The sequence below is a fragment of the Filicampus tigris genome, chromosome 3 (assembly GCF_054856515.1).
Source record: "Filicampus tigris isolate MCC_2025a chromosome 3, RoL_Ftig_1.0, whole genome shotgun sequence".
Lineage (NCBI taxonomy): Eukaryota > Metazoa > Chordata > Actinopteri > Syngnathiformes > Syngnathidae > Filicampus > Filicampus tigris.
The window spans coordinates 1393353-1415772 of NC_141219.1; the positions used below are offsets into that span (position 1 = coordinate 1393353).

General features: G+C 41.7%; 1 protein-coding gene and 1 long non-coding RNA gene across 7 annotated transcripts in view; one reads left to right on the forward strand and one right to left on the reverse strand.

Moving 5' to 3' along the window:
• unc13c (unc-13 homolog C (C. elegans)) overlaps positions 1-16605 on the forward strand; it is a 126654-nt gene extending 110049 nt beyond the window's left edge. For all 5 annotated transcript variants that reach the window (XM_086027060.1, XM_086027061.1, XM_086027063.1 and 2 more), the window contains 5 exons: positions 3016-3096; positions 6534-6681; positions 10927-11019; positions 14154-14313; positions 14469-16605. In XM_086027060.1, the coding sequence (XP_085883186.1) occupies positions 3016-3096; positions 6534-6681; positions 10927-11019; positions 14154-14313; positions 14469-14754 (768 nt within the window). In that variant the 3' untranslated portion in view covers positions 14755-16605. The remainder of the gene's footprint in view (positions 1-3015; positions 3097-6533; positions 6682-10926; positions 11020-14153; positions 14314-14468) is intronic.
• LOC147149538 (uncharacterized) overlaps positions 1-22420 on the reverse strand; it is a 222652-nt gene that overhangs the window by 194483 nt on the left and 5749 nt on the right. For both annotated transcript variants that reach the window (XR_015086344.1, XR_015086343.1), the window contains exon 2: positions 14142-14233. This is a non-coding gene — a long non-coding RNA (uncharacterized LOC147149538). The remainder of the gene's footprint in view (positions 1-14141; positions 14234-22420) is intronic.

The window sequence follows — 22420 nt, forward strand, 5'->3', positions numbered from 1 at the left end:
GATTTTTCAAATCTTAAAAGATGATTCATTTGTTACAGACCCCACACATGATTAGAAATAAGGCATTTAACAGTTTTGGTTGTACCTTGTACTGTGTGCTCAGATGACCTCAACACCGAACACCACGAAATAAAGTTTCGGTTCCACCACCAATCTTGTAACAAGACCTCAGAGGCAGAAATCTCACGCGATTACATATGATCTGTCAAAAATATAGACAAACGTTCACTACTGGTTATGCGGATATGCACCGCAGTCAATGTCATCAAAAAAAGATTATCTTACTTCCTTGTCTCGGGAACTCACCTTTATACAAAAAAAAAAGGAAAAAAGAAGAGGAGAAGAGAGGTTTTTTTTCTATGACTGGACCAATACACGACCTGATGCAATGAGAATGAGTGTCGAAACGGTCCTCTTCATCATACTTTTCAGCTTCTTTGTTAGAGAGCAGCAAATTGTGCAAAAAATACTGAAACATTGAACATTGGGAGATTTGCATTCAAAGCTTTAGGGAAGGTCAAATTGACTTGTAAAGGTTAAAGTGCCTTGAGTTTAATCCTGAAAATGCATCCAAAAGCCAAACATCCCTAACGTGTATTTTGGTTTATCTCAATTGTGGCCACAGTCATTTTTTCAACCTTCATGTCTGGGGCTCTGTAAAATGGCTGTTTTGTGTCGTTTGTGATAGCTGTTTTATTTGAACCATTATTGCGGAAGCTATGCATTTTTAAACACTCGCTTCCAAGTCCACTTCGCCGAAGAGAAATAAATCCTAACAGCCTCACACAAATCATGCGGTCCAATTAATAGATTAGGTCAACATTTTTCTGTATGTCCTCAAGGATTTTAGATGCAGCAGTGCAACTTTGAGTGCATGTATAATATGCTTCATGCTTGTATTCACAGTGTGCACAGAAAGATTATGCAACGTCAATGTAGGAAGGGTAGCTGCCAACATCTGTTCAAACCAAAACACGTGTTGGCCACTGCAGCACCTCAGCGTCATCCAGCCTCGTCATGTCTATTTACTGATGCGACGTGAGGCCAAATTCTGCCTCAGGCCGCGAGAACTTTTGCTTTTACTAGGCTGATAGCGGAAGTATTTATTTAACCTGTGAGTGACGCGACAGATTGATGCTTTTTCCTTGGAGTCGGCGACCATCCCTGGTATTTGTGAGACTCTGCCATCCTGCGAGGCGGCAACATCTGGAGACGAGCACACAGATGGGCGTGTGTCTTTTATCCTTCCTCGAGCGTTAGAGTCGTTTATTATCCTCTTGTTAATGCTGGTCATGAGTCGTAATCATCTTGTATGAGGGATTTTCGAAACATGCCAGGGGCGTTTATTACTCGACTGCAAAGGGGAGGGGGTGGCACTGTTAAGTATTTATTTGTATAAATGTGGTTTTGGAATCATGATTAGCAATTGTAATAGGAATAATAATGATTAACAATAATGGCGGTATATTACAATTCATGTCAAATGAGAGTGGGGTTTTAAACCAAATAAAATTATGGAGAAATACAAAAAGGGAAATAAGCAATGCATATTGGGCAGAAGAACTGCACACAACATTGTGGAGCACATGTCAGTGTCAAATGAAATTGTAAACACCAACATCTCCACACAAGATTTCTAACACTATGTAGCACTCTAAAAACAGTTGGGTTCTAAATTACACAATTTGGGGTCAAAAAGATGGACCAATCCACTGGTTAGGTCAATTGCCTTCTTGCGTTGTTTTGTACAACAACCCAATTTTGGGGGGGTTGTTTTGTACAAAGCTATCAATTTTGGGGGTTGTTTTCAGCAAAAAATACAAAACAACAAATGAAGGTGGGTCAAACTGACCAAAATTTGTGGATCAGTCAATTTTTGACCCGACTATTTTTAGAGCGAGGGAACTGGCATTTAACTATTATTCATGGTATAAGCATAGCATAGATAGCACTTTATCTATACGGACCATCATGGTGACAGAGACTGCCAAGATTTCATCCACAGATACTCTACATATGAAATTATAAATATAGTTCGGTATTGTTGTAAAACACAATATATGGATTTTTTATATACAGTTAGTGTATATAAAATAGTGACCGGCCAGGTTTAGCTGACTGAAAAGTCGGTAATGTCCTTGTGTGAACTTTACAAAGTCATCCTCCCCGAAATGTGCCAAACACAGCACAATTCTGGTTCTGAAATGCTAGGGAGTTTCTCCAAAAATGAAATTGAGGCCATTTATACCTCAGCTGCTGAAAAGGTGTGGGCACCCCTCTTGTAAAATTCATTCAACTATGTTTTTTGCTATAAAAAGGCTGTTGCCTCTGTAGGTGCTGCTGGTTTGCCAGACAAAGACGTTCACATGCTCAGTTTTTTAATGTCAGTATGTGAGTAATGGAGTCTCTGAATTGAAATGTCAGTTTGTGCCCTTTTGTTTTTCTTGATGCATCTATTTGACTGTTGAAGGTGGTTTACCTTGGTCTTTAACTTGTCTTGTAATGGACCGGAGTCAATGAAAATGAAATGGGCACGGTTTGGCACCTGCCTTGCATTTTAGCAAGCAGAGATGTTGATTAAAGTGCTTGCAGGCTCACGCTAGCTCGTGGAAATCAAGTTAAAGCAGTCTCTGATTAAATGCATCTGCAAAAGAAAGCGAGACAAGGCTTTGCGTTTTGTCTGCAGGTTCTAATTTTAGGGTCGGGATGAGCATTTTTTCTGCACTGCACCATAAATGTCAGAAAAGGTGCATTAACTGCTTTGTAAAAGCTAATTATAATCCATATTGGAAGTTAAGCCATTTTAAAGTATCCTGATCCGTTTTTGGGGCTACTCCGCTCGCGATTAACATAGATTTCCTATCCTGGCACGTTATGGCATCGTTCTCATTTCTCCCCCATCGAATCGACGTCTGCACTTGCTAAGCCCGCAGTCGCCATCCAGTTCAAGGAGCGATTAATGTCCAATCGCACCTTCCCGTTGGTCATCGTCTTGATGTTTGTGTCCCTCGGCAGGAGCACGTCATCCGTGAGGAAGCCAGGAGTCTGACTCCGCGTCAGTGTGCGGCCATGGACCTCGTGCTTCCCACGATTAAGGTGAGTTTGATGTTAGAGAGACAGCTGACCCAAGAGACATGAATGGATGGCTTGCTTGAGCCCTTGAATTGTTGTTTGGCTCCGGGGCTCCCCATACAGCCACAAAATGTAATTTACCTTGATGGTGCTTTGGTTGATAAAAGAGCTAGAGGATTTCTTTGGTTTTTTGGGGGGGTGATGCATCCACAGAAGGGTACTAGTGCTGACAAAGAGGAAAATGTGATAACCATAGACAGGACACAGCAGTTATTAGGACTTAGATGTAGTGTGTGATGTAGTGTGGTGATTAGGGCTCAATATAATACAGATAAAACAAAAATAATAATCAGGAAGCAAACCCAGAGCCCGTCATTCTGCGTGCTGTGGGCAATGTTAGATGTGTGCCACAATTACAAGCACCTAAGAGGAAATTGGGAGCACAAAAGCATGCCTTACTACCAGATATTTGGAATGGTATTTTGCCTTTTGACAGTTGTTATATTTAATATTTATCTATTAATCAATTCAATTATTTTTCTTATTTGAAACACGTAAGAAAAAAAAATCAATAATACGTACATTGTGATTTGCCCAGCCCTTCTAAGCACACGTTTTAAAAGATGTTTAGTTCATCTTTAAATTGACCTATTAATTTAACTTTTTCATCGTTGTTTTAACGTTAAGTATTATATTGTAAAATTAAATTACCGGTACCTAAGTTCAGCCTTTTTCCTCCGGTTTCTTCATTTGAAGAGGTAAAAATATAATAATAATAATAATAATATGTATCGATATTGACTGATATGAAATACTTGTATGATTTTACATTTTTCGACCGTATGGCCCAGCTCGAGTAGTGGCGAACACGCGTCCTTGCTGGTCAGTTCAATATGGCGGAAGCAAGAATAATGGATTCAACCAGAAACTCGGCACCGTTTCATCTTCATGGGAAGCGGATTGTCTCACATGCATTTCAAGTTTCAGGGTAACTGCCACATGTGTATCTTCACCAATTATTTCTTATTTCACAAAATATTGGTCTGATTTCTTCAGACGGTCCACTGTCTACTGTTGTTAGTCCATTATTTTGGGATAGTTGAAGAGTAAGTAGACCACATTTTTTGTTTTATTAGATAAAACTGTGCTTAGTTGGATGTAGAAATACTGTTCAAGTATCCACTAATATATCTGACCAGGCGGTTGCCATGACAGTGCCAAAAATGCTGCTTGTCTCATTTGTGTCCTTACTGGTACGACTTTGACTTATGTACGTTTAGGTGTAGCTGCTGCGTCCAATCTAGTTGAGCGTTGTGTTTATGTATGTACAGCTCCACCACGAGCGAGGATGCATTGGAGACTTATAGCACTTTTCCGTCTTTTATAGTTCCTGAAGGCCCATAAATTTCCAACAAAGCAAAGCATGCAATGTGGCCACATTAATTCGCTCCTATATGACTGTTGGGAGAGCAAAGACTTGACAAGTGAGCTGTTGTGTTGTGTGGCAACACATTTTGGAGTTATGGGGGGGTGGGTGCAGCGCTGCGAAGAAAACGGATTGATTGCACCGACTCCGAGGCAACTACCCGGTGGTTTGGATCAATCGTGTTGCCGGGATTCTTGTCATCAGTATTCCAACAAGAGTCAATTAGCACCTTTCAGCGTTGCTTTTGGGGAGTTGTGCGATCGGATCGATCCAATGCGCCTCCTCTTTGTAACGATACCACTTACACAAAATAAAGAAGAGAAAAAAGGCAAAAATGACATGATGCATCGAGATAAAACGTTATGTCCTTCAAAGGAGCTGGGTTTTCCATTCGCAAACAATGCAATCACACTGAACTTTAAACCTACATGTACTGTCCATCCATAATGGACAGAAAAATGCATAAATGTGCAGATCCATGTAAGAGTCCACGCCTGACAGAGAAATCTGCAGACACATTTCCTATAATCTAGATTTGCTACCATCTGAACTCTGACCTGTATCTAATGATAGCAGAGAGGCAGCTGCTCCATCTCGCCAAACCGGTTTGATGTGCTGGATATGGATTTTATTAGCATTCCAGCGAATGGAATGCCCATAAAAAAAGAGATTATGAAAATCTAGAATCGCTCTCTGTGGTTCTACCATTGATAGATCCCTATAGCGAGAGTCTATAGGGTCCATGGCGGGTCCACTCGCAGTAATGCTCAATACAAAGAAATGCAATCCACCTGCTTCAAATGAAGAAAATAAATAAATAGAAAAATCCACGCCCTTGCCTGGAGTCTGAACAAAATCTGATCGTTTGCAGATCACATGCCCAACTTTTCACAAACAATAAGTGGAAATCAATAAAAACACTGTGCATTAAGGTGCGTTTGTAGACAGACATACCCAAAATAAAGACGATTTTTAAATGCACAGTGGAACAATATGGAACCATATCTGTTCCGGGTAGTTTTGCAATTTGTTTGGAATTTCTAACCATAGGAAATAATCGCTCAAACCTGCCCTGCAATTTCCATTGCGAGACGTACCAGGCCTCTTGCACGAGGTCAGCTGGGATAGGATCCAGCCCACCTAGAATGCGTACAAGGGCTATTTAAAAAAAATTTGAAAACGATAGCTGCCATCATAAAACCTCCTTCATTAACTTGCAAACAGTCAGTCAACTAAGAGTTTTCCATACAAATGGGCAAATGGTAAGCGTATTTTACACCACCATGGTGCCCAAAGCGCTTTAACCGAGGCTTACATTCACCCTTTCGCGCACACTTTCATATACCCGTCGGCGGCTGCTGCCATGCGAGATGCCGCAAGGCCCACTGGCAGCAAATTAAGATTCAGTGTCTTGCCGCCGACCCTTCAATCACCCGATAACCCGCTCTACCGAGGGAGCCAGCGACACCCTTACGAGTGTAAAAAATGAAGTCAACCTGTTTTAAGAATAAGATAGAAAATAAATATATAAACCATCCAACAATCTTAACTTGATTTATGTGAGGTTTCGAGGCATTTTTCCTTGAAGATGTTGGTCAAACTCGAGTCATTCACAGGGTATTCAACTCTCGTGGTTCCAGTGATGCAATGTTTATTTGTTTGACCCCCAATTGGTCCCATGAGGTCCAATCGGTCTTTGTTACCAAAATGATGACTCTCTGTGCCAGTGAGGAAACATAAGATAATGTAAGCAAGCACAGAAGATGCACATAGGGAGAAGAGGCACAATGAGAAGTTCACTGTCCCTTGATCTGGCCTCTTTCCTCACTTTATGCCGCAACACTTTCATCAACATTCCAGACATGGCCTCCACATTTACAAACATGCTAATTAGCTGAAAATGTGGCTTAATGTGTTTGCTTCGCCCCCTGTGTAAAATCACAACTGTTCCACGCATCCCTGAGCCATTTGCAACATTCATCTAACACACTGTGCTATGTAAACTCAGTAAATGTCGGTTTCTTTGTTTCTCCAGCAATATTTCCATGCTGGAGGAAACGGGCTCAAGAAGAACTTCCTGGAGAAGAGCCCTGATATGAAGTCCCTCAAATATGCTCTTAGCCTTTACACTCAACCTACAGATGCCTTGATCAAGAAATATATATGCACCCAAACCTCTCAAGGTAAGACACCTCTATACCTACGAAGTTAAGACTATACCAGTTTTGGAGCCTAAACGCGCAATTGAAAACACTGAAAATGGAAATTGCAATCTTCTGGGTTGAAACGGGTCCTCGAGTCATTAGAGTACCTCGCTTCAAAAAAATGCTGGAGGCCTTTTTTTCTTATTTACGTGTAAACTGTCAGGAAGAAAAAGTCAAGCTAACCCCAGCAACAATGCTTCATGCTATACAAGACAGTAACGCGCTGCCAACACGGTAAGAAGGCCAACTTCAAAATAAAACTTAGTTACTAGGGCTGGGACGATAGATACACTTTTGTCCCGATCCGATTCAGATCCCGATACTTGGGTTGTGAGCGGATACGTATTGCAATACCTAAATATTATAAAAATAGATATTTTTAAAAAATGAGGCATGCGTTTCCCTAACCCTTTTCAGTAGGATATCTGAATACCAAAATACTTGAGAGCTGCAGCCCTACGATATATCCTTTCTGGATTCAGATGATTTTATTGTCAAAATTAAATTATTAAATGATTCACAACATCTTTTTCAGTGTCGGGCTCGTACAGTGGAGAAAAGATTGTTGCCTCCTCTCCCCTTTGCCCATTCGGCTCTCACGCTTCATTGCGCCTTTCTCTCTGTCACAACTCAAACATAAGTCTGAGAGACATTGGATTATTTGTATACTACGCATCTATAAATTCTCTCTCTCTCTCTCTCTCTCTCTCTCTCTCTCTCTCTCTCTCTCTCTCTCTCTCTCTCGCCACCATCACTGGCCCACATTTTTGCCCGGTTAATGTGTTTATACCAAGCATCCCCCTCCCGCGCTGTAAAACGGATGAAACACCTGCAGGTGTCCAAGTCCGTTCAAGAGGGAATCCAGCCCAAGTTGCACACTTGGGTTGCATATAAGCAGGCGGCCAGGCAGAACAAGCCGCACCACCTCGCTAACTGACGGCCTGCCTTCTTCCTTTCGTTTTTGTCAGTACACACCAATCGGCCCGTGAGGCTGAGAGCCTGCCAATTGCGGTGCCTATAAGTGACGGTGGTGAGGTGGCTGATGCGCATGAGGTCATCAAAGAGCGCAGCGATGCGCTGGCTCTCCAACGCTCCTTCATCAATCACCAAAGCCTTCGTTGCTCATGACAGCGACACATTTAGAGCCCGGTGTGCGCTAGTTTATTCTGCTGACGCCAAAGTGTGTCGCACCAGCATCAGGCTACAATACAAACAGGAGTGTTTTTACCTTTCAGAAGTGCAAGGTTCATTTTGTTTTCAAAACATCTGTCAAATGGGTCATTTGAGTTTTTTGTACACAGATTTCCCCGTGGTTGGGAAGCGTAACAGGCGATTGTGAATCCTTTATTATGCTCATCACAATAGAGATGCTAATTTTAATTCCAAGACTACTTGACTGAGTTGGCACTCATGAGAGACAATTTTAGACTTGTGCTAAATGACTGGTCAAATCTTGCTTATTTACATTTCAAAATCTCGTCATTGACATTTGTTTTGTTTTTGAAAGAAACGTTGTGTGTGTGTGTGTGTGTGTGTGTGTGTGTGCGTGTGTGGGGGTGGGTGTGTGTGTGCGTGTGTGCGTGTGTGTGTAGTGCGCACAAAGCTGGAACCCACTTGTATGCTATGACACAAATGGATGATGTTTTTATTGAATAAGGAAAATGAGAACATACAACCCAACATATGAGGTTTGCACCTCAAAGATAAAAGACACCAACTATGACATTGAACCTAATTTCTCACCATAAACCCCCAAAAGACATCAAGCTACATTAACCTCACTATTTAGCTAACCGACAGCTGGTCAAACATTATCCGAGCTTTACGTTGGGTATGCGTTTGATTGAAAAGACAATACACTCCATAGCGCCCCCCCCCCTTGACATTTAGAAAAAAATGCCCCCCATAGCAGATTAACTGAAAATAAAAAATTGGATGGACATGTCTATCATAACTGGAAGCATGGACAAAGTCACTTGGACGTCGGCCATTTTAGTTTAAACCAGCCACGTTGGGAGTTTTAGGACTTGTACTTTGATGAATTCGACTGGTGAATTCACCCAAATAAATCCCACCTGCAACCAGCAGTCCTCGCACTTGGGTTCTAATATTCTAGGACCTGGGCTCAATTGCTCAGGTTTTAGCCCACTCCATCTAATGACACAGCATAGCATCAAAGTTGGATCGTTTTGCCATGAAAAGAAGAAAATATGTTCAACAAAATATTGATGGAAAGAAAAGGCAATGTGGACATCAATAGTTTGGAGTCAATAGTCCACCAGATCCCGCCCACTTACACTGCAGGCATTTCAGCACTAGGAGTGGGAATCCAAAGTTACTCGGAAACTTAGATTGCAGTGATCATTTTTCAAAACGGGGCGCCAATACACAGATAACGACATACATTCAAAGGTCAAACTCGTCATTAAATGCACCTGCATTGCAAATCAACTATCAAAATCTGCTGTATTGATAGTGTACTGCGAGAGATAACGGTGCACTACGTCACAATATCAATATTCTGTCCCTTATCGTCAAATATCCAATTTGTGCTGAATTCTATCCCCCAGATGATTGCATTCTTCTAATGTAGCACTTTCACTTATCTTTGGCTCAGTATAATATTTCATCATCAGGAATCTTGTGGCTGGACAACATTGCAAAAATGAAGATGTTGTTGCAAGCAAAATTGAATCCTACACAGAAGCTGGTCAGTATCATTCTGGCCGGTCCAACAATACAACACGTTATAAAGTAGGTGATTACTCCAAGCCGGCGCGTACGATACATATGTTGTCGGATGTCCAGTGGAGCTTCCGTCCTCGTATGCGATTGCAAATGCTGTGCTGTATCAGCACATTCATGAGCTAAAAGTGCAGTGATGTTTCTCGCTTTTACAAAAGTTCTCAGCTGAATTATGCGGCAGGGACTCTCAGCCCTCCCCTTGGGGCATCATGACAATAAATCACCTGGCTGGTTTCTTCATTAGTGGCATAACACATGCAGCGTGTTTGGCACGTATCGATCAGCTATCGGCCCAGCATGCTCCATCATCCGTCGTACGAGAGCCTTCTGGCGTTCACCATCCGTCCTCACTTGGCTGCAGCGCAGACGTGCTCAGCAACTTGATGATCTGATTCGTACGTTTTTAGATACTTGACTTGAGAACGACCCTGAAATGTACAAACAGTTCCCAGAGGCCTACACTCGCTCTCTTTTTTAAAGAAACCCCAACACTAGTTCCATGTTGTTTTAATTGCACTGCATGATGAGTTCTTCCTCAGGCTGACTTAAATTGAGCATAAATTGGACGCATAATTCTTGTGTTTTTGTGTGGAATACAAGAGGGGAAAAAACTGTACATCTGTCATTAGCTAGCTTGCTAGGTCATTATTTAGAAGTAGTAGTAGTAGTAGCTATAAAGTTACAGTTAAAATAAAGCTTGAAATGAGCGGATTCGCGTTGTCACTTTTGAGTACAAATGTGGAAGTTGGCCCTGAGTGCGTTGGCGACGTGTCACCGTAATTCGGAGTATGAACAATCGTTGCGGAGGTTAGCTTGACTACAAATTGTTTGGCGCCTGAAACAAAACAACAGGTGCCACTGCATCTTCTTAATCCGAAGGAGGATCTCTCTCTGTGGGCCTATTTGGTCGTATTGGTTCCAAAAGACGTGGCCTAATTCTTTCAGTGTCAACGTTGGAAGTATTTCTGTGAGCAAGCTCAATGCTACTTGTGCTTGTGTCACACGTGATGCCTCTATCCGGGTTATCCACAGAGCTCGGCATTTTATCACAAATTGAGCGTCCATTATTTGTCATCCGTCTGCAGCGTGGCTACCCTCCCGTCGTCCGTCATACGCCTTTTTTTCCGGTAAAAAAATAGACGATACTATCGGCCGGTCCGCCTCTAATTTTAAACGGGCGGCCGTCGGCGATTCCGAATAAAGTTCAATTAGTGCGTCCCTTCACACCGCCTGCCTCTCCCCGGCCTTCAAACCAGACAGAATATTTCGGCTTTTCTCATCGTTTTTGTAATTCCTCTTGCTGTTCTTGTTCAGCCTTGGGCAAAAGGAAATCTTTTGTGGCCAACATTGTTGACAGAAGTCTGCTTCCCTACGGCTTTTTATGGGTTTAAGTTGTTTTGTTGTTGTTTTTCTCGGTTACGTCTCCGAATTGTAATCGCTCCATTTCCTTAATACTGTTTTGCTGCCGTGTATTTTCAGGTCAGTCAAGCAACGGCTCGGTGGGCGAGGTGTCCATACAAGTGAACCTCATCTCTCACCCTGGCACCGGAGAGCACAAAGTCAGCGTGAAGGGTGAGCTTTGGATCAGCCGTCATTTCTATTCAAATGTATTCACACTCGCTCGCCGGAGGCAACTCTCGAGATGATTGTGCTGCCGGCGCTCCCGGAAATGATTAAGCAGCAGTTGACTGTGCTTGTGGCTCCATTTAGAAACAAATATACTGTACTACCTCAGATGGTGGCCAGCAGGGGAGGTCATTTAGTTACTCAACTGCAGACAGGGAAGGCATTATTAGGGGGAGCCGTTTGTACTCTGCACTAATTCATTTTTGGACGAATAAATGATGCTTGACGAGCAATGTGAGCAATAGAAGAGCTCATGTTAGTCACCAATTATTTTTTCAATGAATGTAGGCCTACTTGATACAGAGGATTTTAGAGATGTCAGTGCTTTTTAGGAAATTCCACAAAGATGATAGCCACTTGTCACGTTGCTACTGTTAATCTGCGACGGTTTGTCACGGCTAAAAGGAATTTAACCTTTGACCCTAACATATTATAGAACTACAGTACTATAGAAATAAATGCAAAGAAATAGTCTGGTTAGAACTAATGTGAGCATGTGGAGCTCCCGGGAACATCAACATGGATGGACACAACATTGCGGAGCGATCACATATTTGGAGTCCAGTGGGAAACTCCATATTGGGGCTGAAACGGGTCCTCCAATAATTCGAGTACCTCTGTCCTAAAAAATGCTCGAGACACTTTTCCTGCCTCGAGTACCCGCAGATTTAAGTGTACATTGTCAGGAAGACGGAGTCAAGCTAACCGTCAGCAACCACTGTTCATGCTGTGCACGTAACACACCGCCAATGCGATAAGAAGGCCAACTTCCAAATAAACCTTACCAAGTAAAACATGGACATTAATGCCTTGGTACCCTTTTGTTTTGCAGTTGTTCCCGGCAGCGGCTGACTTGACTCGTCTCCCGAAATAATGTTCAATCGCTAATTAAAGGGGCTAAAAACACGACTCAATTATGCTGACATTTTATTGAACGAGCCTGTTGCCAGCATTTAGCGCTAGCCGCGCTAGCCGCGCTAGCCGCGCTAGCCGCGCTAGCCGCGCTAGCCGGGCTGGCGTCACTCAAGTTAATTGACCTAAATGACTGACCCAGTTGCCATTCCTACAAATCACTTTTTTGATAAACCAGGCTTACTCAAGTGTGTTTTAGCCGATAAAATCGCTACTGCTGTTCTGACCTCACTTTGTATCGTAGACCAAAATCTCTGGATAGATTTTTCTGAATTCTCACAAATGTTTGTAGATGAAAATAGTGTGCTGCCAAGCACTGTTTTTAAGTCTAAAATGTTTGAAAGCCAGTTGGCCATTCATTAATTGGAAATGGTTTTTTTTTTTAATCTTCTGTATGTTTGTTTTTATCCAAATTATTCGATGGAATTTTCAGTAGGATGTCTGAATACCAAAATATCTATGTCTACTCCATACAAGATTACATTTAGTTGTCGTTCACAAGCCAATAAGAAGCTGTGTTTCATGTCAGAGACCGTCCACATGCCTCAGTAGGTACTGCTGCTTTGGTTCGCAACAAAGGCTCAGCAGTTAATTTCATGTGAACAATGGCGTCAATGAACACGTTACAGCTACCACAATTGTTGTCCACTGTGAAATTATGTTAATGCCCGTTAAAATCAACTTCCTCTAGTGAGCTATCGGTTACAACAGATCACTAACGGTGCTGTTTATAGTAGAGTAAACACAAAAAAGAAAACACTCGTGTCCTTTAATAGTCCGTCCTATCAATTATGATGAATGGCCAACAGGGGGCGGATGACTTTTAAGCATGTACCCCCTGCTGCTGCGCTCCGTCTCTCTGTGCTGATTCTTTTAAATTGGTACTTTTTTTTAAAATTTTACCTCCCCGAATAACACACTTTATCAGCAACATAACCACTATGACGACATATTGATAGCCTACCATTTATCTTTATTACCAAGACTGTGGGGTGTGCCATTAGCCTGTTATTACAGCATGCGACACAAGAGGCTGAGTGCTGCTTTTTGCCTTAATCTTCCATCATCAGCCCTTTTTATTGTTGGTTCTCAGCCACAACATCAAAAGTCAAGTTACATTCGGACAGAGTGCTTTGTGGTCTGTCGCAGCCACTGCACCAATCAGTCATGTCTGTCTCCATGGTGCCGAGCAAATCAGGAAAGAGTCCAGACAGCTAGAAATGATGTGTTACTAAAAGATACTTTTCATTGATGTTCGGCCAAGTTGGGATTTCCTTTGGAATATTCAAATCAAATCAAATCAAATTTGATTAATATAGCACTTTTCACACACAAGATGCAACTCAAAGTGCTGCACATTAAAAACATCAAAATACAGCATAAAAAGAGAACCCACACCCACCTTGCCTCCCTCCCTCGCAGTATACACAAAGACAAACAACCAAAAGCACACTTGCACTCACTCACTCACACACACACACACACACACACACACATACATATTCAGCCCCCAGAGCCAGTTTCACAGAGGAATGTACTATTTGGTCAGCATGTCAATCATGAGTAGATTCACAAAAACATCTCATGAACCCAAACCGCAAGCGCACAGGGAAACCTCCATTTTGGTTTGGTTTGCAATTTCCAGGGGTCCTTCAAAGATTTGTCCTTAAGATTTTGTCTTGTCACGACCTACATTGGTACCATGTGAAGCATCATGTGTTTTGCAACCTTTGAGCCAAGGCAAACATATTTTACCAAACAATAGTGTCAAAAAAGCAGAGACTAAATGAACCCTTTCATGCATAGTGGTCACTACAGTGGACAGCTATTTAAAAGCAACTTTTAAATAGCTGTCCACTGTACTGACCACTTTGCATGAAAGGGTTAATGATGTTCTCGTCTCAATTTACTAATTCACTTGTTCACTGTGATATCTGGGTCTGTTTAGTCGTGATGTGCAGCCCAGTGAAGCTGTTTGGCACCTTCTTAGCAGTCGTTTGTCAGCTTTGCTATTCGATGTGTTTTGATGAGGTACAAAATGCTAAATTAGCCTTGCAAAATGCTAAATTAGCCTTGCAAACTGCGATGCGAAACCACTTATTTCGAGCCTTGCAAGGGTACGTTCATCGCTGCTCAGAGCTTTAATTGAGCCTTACTTTGTGTTTCAGTGGTCGGTGTGAACAACCTCCAGTGGCAGACCACCGCCATGTTCCGGCCATTCGTCGAGGTCAACGCCGTGGGGCCGCACCTGGCGGACAAGAAGCGTAAATTCAGCACCAAGACCAAGAACAACAACTGGTCACCAAAGTACAACGAAACATTCCAATAGTAAGTCATGACGGCGTGCGCAGTCGGGAGACAATGTTTAGTGTCTGAAGCACATCAGTTCTTGCTCTTTAAAATCGTCGTCGTCAGGAATGGCTGTTCACTGCCTTTTGCGATCAATTCAAGATCTTAGCTTTGCGTTGCCCCCTGTCCCGCAGCGTCCTGAGCAACGAGCACGGGCCGGAGGCGTACGAGCTGCACGTGTCGGTGAAGGACTACTGCTTCGCCCGCGAGGACCGCATCATCGGCATGACCGTCATCCAGCTCCGCGAGCTGGCCGACTCGGGCAGCTGCGCCGCCTGCTACCCGCTGGTGAAGAGCATCGCTATGGACGAGACGGGCCTCACCATCATGCGGATACTCTCGCAAAGGACCAACGACGAGGTGGCCAAAGAGTTTGTGCGTCTCAAGACGGACACGCGCTCGGCCGAGGAAGTGTCGTAATGCGGACGGAGGGGTCTGTGTGGGAGTGCGTGTGCGTGTGCGTGTGCGTGTGCGCGTGCGTGGGAAAAAAATGCAGTATTCCTTCCGAGTGGTTTTGTCCTACGGATGAGAGTGACTGGAGGGTTGTTCTACTTGAGATGATCCAAAGCAGGAAGCAAGCGAAGGAGTTGTTTGTTTGTTTGTTTGTTTGTTTGTTTGTTTTTGTGCATGTGCGTAAGAAAAAACAAAAAAACATCCGTTGGAATGTTCATTTGAATACTACAAGTACGTACAAGTGTTTACTGACCGTATGCTTACTATCAAGTATTATATTCTACCGGTTACGTTGAAGCAGACAAAATACCTTTTGTACACTTAGTCTTTTTTGAAATGAGATTTGTTCCAATAAAGTGCCAAACCAGTGGAGTGAAAACAACAACAAAAAGCTAAACTAAACAAAAACACACACAAAAAAAAAAGAAGAAAACGTACAGGAATTACGGCGACGAACTTGTTGGAAAATTTGCTTGATTATCCGGTGTAAGTCACTTTATGACTGTGTGGCGTTCTGATTGTTGCAGAGTCTCTCGTTTGTTTGTTTGTTTGTTTGTTTGTTTTATAAATATTTTGCCACACATCACTGTTGTAGAGTTCCTTGTTTCTATTTTTCAATTTCTGCTACCCTTGTTATTTCATGTTGATTGATTGATTTCTACTACACTTTTGCCACCCAACTAGGTTTATTCTGTTCTGCCTTCATTTACATTTTTTGTTCTATTCTTGTCACTTTACACTGTTGAACCCTTGTTTTTTTTGTTTTTTTCATTATTATTGAGTTGTTGGGGTATTTTTGTCCCCCAAAAACTAAATTATTTCACATTTAGGGCCACCAAGCACTGTTGTTTGTATTTTATTTTTACTTTTTACCACCCAATGTGTTATGGAATCCCTGTTGTTGCTGGTTTTCCCTGTGTATTTTTGTTTTTTGCAGCACAGTTGTAAACTTCCTTTTCAATTAAATTTTTTATTTGTTTGTTGCACAGCACTGTTGTGGAGTCGGTTGTTTTTGGTTATTTTTTCAAACGTATTTTGCTTTGCCACGCAGCACCGTTGCACGTCCTTTCTCGGTCGCGTCTCTCCCATGTTCCCACGGTAACCACCAAGCAGGGTCCCGACCCCCTGGCCTTCATCCTTGTATTGCAATTCCACCACAAGAAAATAGTGTTTGTTTTGATCTTATTTTGAAATGGCGACGACTGCTATGTAAACCTTCATAGGTGTTTGTAATTTTATAACCATGCCACATATGACAAAAGACTCCAGAAAGAATGGATAAGGTGTTTTTGTTTGTTTGTTTTTCTTCTTTTGTGTGTTTCGTTTGAACAGTTAGCTTCTGGCCTTTCTGAATGACCACTGTGAACATGAGCTTTGGAAGTCAAGCTTACGCCACATCATTTCATATCATATTTTCGGATCTGTTTAGTTCCTGATAAACTGCCAAAGTTGTTTAGAATCTTTGTACAAAAAAAAAAAAAAACACAATCCATTCCATATATGGAGATATATATGTACATGTGGTCCGATTGTGCATAGGGTGGTGCCGAGACTTTATTTTTATTTATTTGCTGTGAAGCTGTTCTGATAGCAAAATGAGAGTTGCACATGTTTTCCTTTAAAAGAGAGAGAAAAACACTCAGCTTCTGTCATTATTTTTCTTCTTCATAAAAAGGAAAGAGTTTAACATTTTGGTAAATATGCAACATTCCTATGTATTGCACTGATGGCAAATTGTATGTCATGTAAATATATTTAGTGAGATATTGTACAAAAAGTCTACTTTTCTTCTATGTGCATAAAGTATGTGCAAATGTGGTCACAAATCTCGATCATTTTGCGAAACAATTATGCACTTGTGCTATAATTTACTACACGTTTTTGGAGTGCACAAATAAAATCATAACATTCACAACTAATCAGGTCATAAAATCATGTACCATATTTCCACAAATAATGGCCAGGAGTGCTTATTTACCCCAAAGCAAAGGAGAGACGATGTCAAATTTGTCACATTTGAAAAAATATCGAACTAAACTCCCAGTATATTACAATTTATGTCATTATGATATCGCACACATAATAAGGACTGTTATGGAGAAATGCAGAGAGATGGCTTTGCAGAACTCCTAAATCACCGAAGCATGAATGTGTACAACGGCGCCACCACGGCAAGTTGAGTCTACTGGAACATCCATGGCCATTAAAGACTCCACATTCTGTGCTTACAACATGCGATTAGTCATTGCTAAATCTAATTCAGCTGAGAGACCGTTGACTTGCTTCGGTGGATGCTGCTGTTTTGGTTCACAAGCTCAACAGCGTGTGAACGATAGCATCTACGAAGTGAGCTAAATATGATTGATTATTTTATAAAGGACATACAAATACCGGTATACGACATCTACAATATGTAATGACCCCCCCCCCCCCCAAAAAAAAATACTAACAATTAGAATTGGATCAAGGTTTTCAAAGTACTCTTGTTTTCTAACACGAGGATCAGGCAAGCCAATGAATGCAAATGGGTAGTTTGATAATACAGAATGGATCAAAATACAAACAATATATTGTACTTGTGCAAATACACGTGGACATTATGACTAGAGCTTAGCTATAAAATGTGAACGTAAGGCATTTACTACAGTTTGTCTTATGATCTGGTGAAAGCGTGAGTGAGTCCCAAAAAAAAAAAAACGATCAAAAGGAATTTGTAGTGAATTAATCTTTCAAGTGACGTCACACGTTATGATTTATTTTTTGACAGAAAGTCAAGTTTCCCTTAATTGCAATGTCAAAAATCAACCAATGAATTAGAAAAGAAACAGAAACAGACTTGAGTCTAATTTCCCCCATGTTATTATGGAAGAAGACGTTTTCAGTGGAGGAGCTGTACCGGTAATCTTCTTCCCCTCTTTCTCTGGTAAAGTTAATGAGCAATAAATAGTTATGCTTTTATGTTATGTTAAGTGTTCTATTCCTTTGTAATGGTGTTTTCACATATTTATATATCGCATTCTATTTATTTTTAACCACACACTTGTTTAAAAAAAAAAAAAGTCAGAATAACTATTTAGGGTCTGGAACGGTTTCATTGCATTTCCATTCATTTCAATGGGAAATAGTGCCACGATTTATGAACGTTTCAAGTTACAAACGGGTTCACGGGACCAATTAAGGCTCTGTGTGTAAACCCGGCTAATCACGCATCACTGAGAGTCTACTGAGTGGTTGGGGGGAAAACACAAAGTTGAGACTTGGACGTACAGTATGTAAGCTTGTGTGTCTTGGAGAGTTAATTGTTTGGGTCTGAGTACATGATCATGTCATGTATTCAAGACAAAAAGCAAATGCTTATCTACATTATGCCTGCCATCTGATACTTTCAATGCATTCATGACAATCTTTTTTCAGCACAATTATGTATAATGAGTCTCATTAAGGAAAGGTATGAAAACGTTTTCATGGCCGGGTGAATGCAGACCAATGGTCACATGAGTGTCCAAAATTCATCCACCACTTTGTGGAGCGCAGCATATTCTAAAAATGAAATGAAAACCCTCACCATTCAAAACCTCACCTACTCACATTTTTTCAAAACTATTTGCTAAAAAAAAAAAATATATGCCTGTTCACGCCCATTCATGTATTTTTTTTTGTGCTGTTTCTTGAATGCCCAAAGATGCCACCCTAACGTTCTGCTTCTAGCGAAGCCTAGCTAGCTACATTGAATTGCGTTTGGCGAGTTTAATAAATGCACAGTGAAAAATGACACTGATAACACCATTGCCCTCCGATGAAAAAGCGCAACGCAACGAGAGATTCAATCCAGATCTTCAAGCAATAACATCGTTCACATCAAATAAGCATGGCGCCCCTTGACATTTTTTTCGCGACGCACTTATTATTATTATGTAAAGCTGTTATTGGAGCGTTCAGTCTATAGCACTTATCTTGACGGCGCAGGCGGGGTCAAACAGATAACGTCAATCAGCCCGAATGTAGAAATATGCATTTCCCATACCAGGAAGAACATCCAAATATGGAGATATGTGCAAATTCATAACAAGCCTGGAGAAAGCAGAAGGTGGTCAAATGGAAGCATTAGCATGGAATCAGCAGTTCATTTGTAAGATTTTTGATTAGGATCTTTTTCTAAAACCAATCAAAATGTGTTCGGCCATCCTGCTGTGACTAAACAAAGTTTAGTTATAGTTTCCCAAAATTGGCAATTATAATAAACATAGTCACTCTATATCCAAAGGACCGGGATGGACAGCTGGCTGGAAAAAAAATGTTTGGGATTTATTTTATTTTTTTTAACAAAAGAAAAAAAAGTCAATCCAATGTGTTTTCCACAAAAAATGGGGGGTTGTGGGAAATGTGTGGTGTGGAATCTGCGAATATGGGAATACGCGGGTGGCGGATTTGGAATGATATGCAGGACAAACTTAGTACCTCAATAATATTGCATAGATTTTTGTGAATAATAATGTACAAACTACGTTCCTGCACTTAATGGTGGTTTCTTTCATCCTTGAATGGTGTTTTTTATGCAAGTGAGCCCTTTACACTGGAAAAGAATATTGGTGATTTTGTTGTGTGCTTCGAACCCTTCATTGCCGGGTTAGGATAGTGGCTCTTTTATACATCTATTATCAAAAACAAACATATTTTCCACGTATTTAAAATCGCTTTTTCAACATCTGGCTCGGTATTGCGCTGTGCCCCCCAGGTATCACTGACGAAAAATTGTGGCCCCCTCCAGCATTTAAGTTGCTTGCCATAGGTTCACAACAAACACTTTACACAAAAAGCGTGGCAAATTTATAGAAGCGAACCAAGCTGCACAATCCCTCAAAAGCTTTCGTCCAATGTAGGATCAGTATTAAAATGTAAAGTACGGAAGGACCTGGTAATATGTTGAAAACAAGGCTACAGCCGATTGTTAACCTCATGAATGTATGTGTGTGTGTGATGGTGTGTGCGCGCATAGGTATTTGGCTGGCAACCTATTGAGCCTGCAGATTTCTTTTCCAGATCGGATGACATGAGAATAATAAAGCTCTGACACACTAGGAAAAAAGTGAAAGGATAAATGAAGCAGAAGTTCGGCGAAGGGCCACAGGGATCATGCATGTCCATCTGTGAGGAAGATAATGGGATGCAGCAAGCTGTCACTGTATGTGTGAGGAACGACTCCCCCCGCCCCCCGTACACATACTGTATAAGGCAATCCAACCTGGACTTTGCTGTGCCCTTCAAAGCGGAGTGCGGTTTCTTTTCCAAAGGGAAGATTGATGCGGCTTACCTCCAGGGATGGATTGATCGTTCACAGACTGATTTCATTTTTGACAAGCCTGAAACTGGAACATTTCAAACAGTCTAGAAACTTTATTACAAATGACACAACTTGCTAAAGTAAAAAAAAAAAAATCAAGTAAACGTCCCACTTTTAATCGAACCTGATGGAGCAGCTGCAATAAACTTAAAAAGGCACCTAAAAGAAATATTATGATCCCCACTCAATAGACACAAAAAAAAAAGGTATAAACTATGCAATAGGCCAACCGTAGTTTGATTTTTGGCATTTGGTCTTTTTGATTTGCCGTTACCTCTGCAACATTGTGATGCTGATTCAAAATGTTGAATGACTGCAAAACTAGCGGTGGGTGCATACTAGTTGCCAAACGCCAGGGCACTTTGAACAGTTCAGTCGCTTTGACCAGCGTCAATCCAATTGCGGTGTTAGTTTGTGATAAATGTGATTGGCCAAAATAAATTACAAGATGTATGTTCCAGCCAGTTATTTTTTTCATCATTGCAAAAAACAAAGCAGACACCGACGTGCATAACTGCCACACACAGGACTCAAGTGCAACACGATCCGGACTTGGGGGAGAATGCACTCACTGATCTTACCTTAAAGTATGTGTTTCAAATATTTTGTGATGCAGAATTGCAATAAAGCTGCACTCTCAAATCAAGTTCCAGAGGAACAAATGATAAAGATGGCAATTTGCAACCCAGTAGATCAGCAGCCTGAAGAAGGTACAACTGGGACATATTAGCCAATCGCAGGCCTGGAGAAAGTCATTTCAGGACAAGAGCCAACAATTACCAACAAGGAGGCTCATACTGTATGTATGCGGTTCCCCCCACGCTCCCTTCTTACACCTGGCCCAAAAAGAAATTGGGATTGCCGTTGCCGTGGTTTATATGAGGCCACTTTGAATGGTCGGCCGTGCTCAATGGAAGGCATAGCCAGGGAGCGTGTTTGTTTTGTCATTTCGGTGACAACAAACGGGATCGTGAGGCCATTAGACGAGTGCCATTGACCTCCTGGTGCTCGGGCCTTGATGATGGCGTCGTTGAAGCCGTTGGGGTAGCCGTGCATTGTCGCGTCCTGTCGTGTTTTGCCGTGCCGTGCCGTGGCGGCAAACAATGCTGTAATTGATTCGGCCGCGTGGCAGTTTTATAGCAAACACTTGACGACAAGGCCAGGGAGGCGACGCTTATTCAACCCTGCAATACACTCTTCTCAACAGACTGCGCACACACACTCACGTGTCCCCATTCGTTTGAGATTAAAATTACAATCCCAATCGTGAGTGGACTGCAGTACACCGATGTGACAAATGACTCCATCTGGAATTCAAGAAATGAATAATATACAAATGTCCAGCTATTTCTTCTGTTGGGGCTGTGAAAAAAATAAATGCCTGCGCCTTATTTTTTTGCCTGTGCCTTGACTCCACTCCATCATCCACTGGCATCCCAAATTACTCTGCATGAAGTTAAATGTAACATTTACATTCTTTCTCCGACACTTTCTGTCTATGAAATGTATATATCAAATTTTCTTAGCCTCGTAAACAACAGCGATATTCCTCACTCGTGAACCGGAAGATAAAAGCAGGTTATGGCTGCACAATAAGCGTCGGTAGCCTTGTGGGAGTGCGCACAAGAAAAGGTGCGTAGATTGGATTTCAGGAGCAGCTAGCGAGTCCACAAATATATTCGTACTCTATTAAGAACAAAAAAAAAAAAGTTTCAGCCATACTACAAAAAAAACAGATCATAAAAATAGCTTCTTTTTTTTTAAAGCCAATAAGAGGCTCACAACGTTTGCAAGTTAAAATATGGGGAATGGATAGAAGCAGAACTGACGAAAATGAAGAGGCTACTAGAGAAAACGTTTTGCCACTTCAGCCAATGAGAAGAAGCTTGGCGTAACAACTGAGGAAAAGGGAGAATCCCATGTGTGAACGGACCGTGACGGGCATTGAAGCACAGATCGAAGGAACGAGGGACGTGGAGAAAGTGGCTACAGAACGCCGGCATTTTACGAAAAGGAACTACAACAACAACAGCGCTCAAACGGGGAAAAAAAGGGGGACGGTTTGTAACAAATGTTGAACTCACACTTGACAGGGACTGGATGACAGTTTTATGCATTAACAGGCCGTAGTTTTGCAATAACCTTGCTAAAATCCAAGCGCAGTTTAGTTTTTCCATTTTCATGATGGCCCAGAAATGCACCAGCCGTTCGTGAATTTTCCTGAACGGCCTCTGGATTTCCCGTTGGCCAACACGCCAACCCTGAGAAGAAGTAACCCTAGTAGTATTTTGT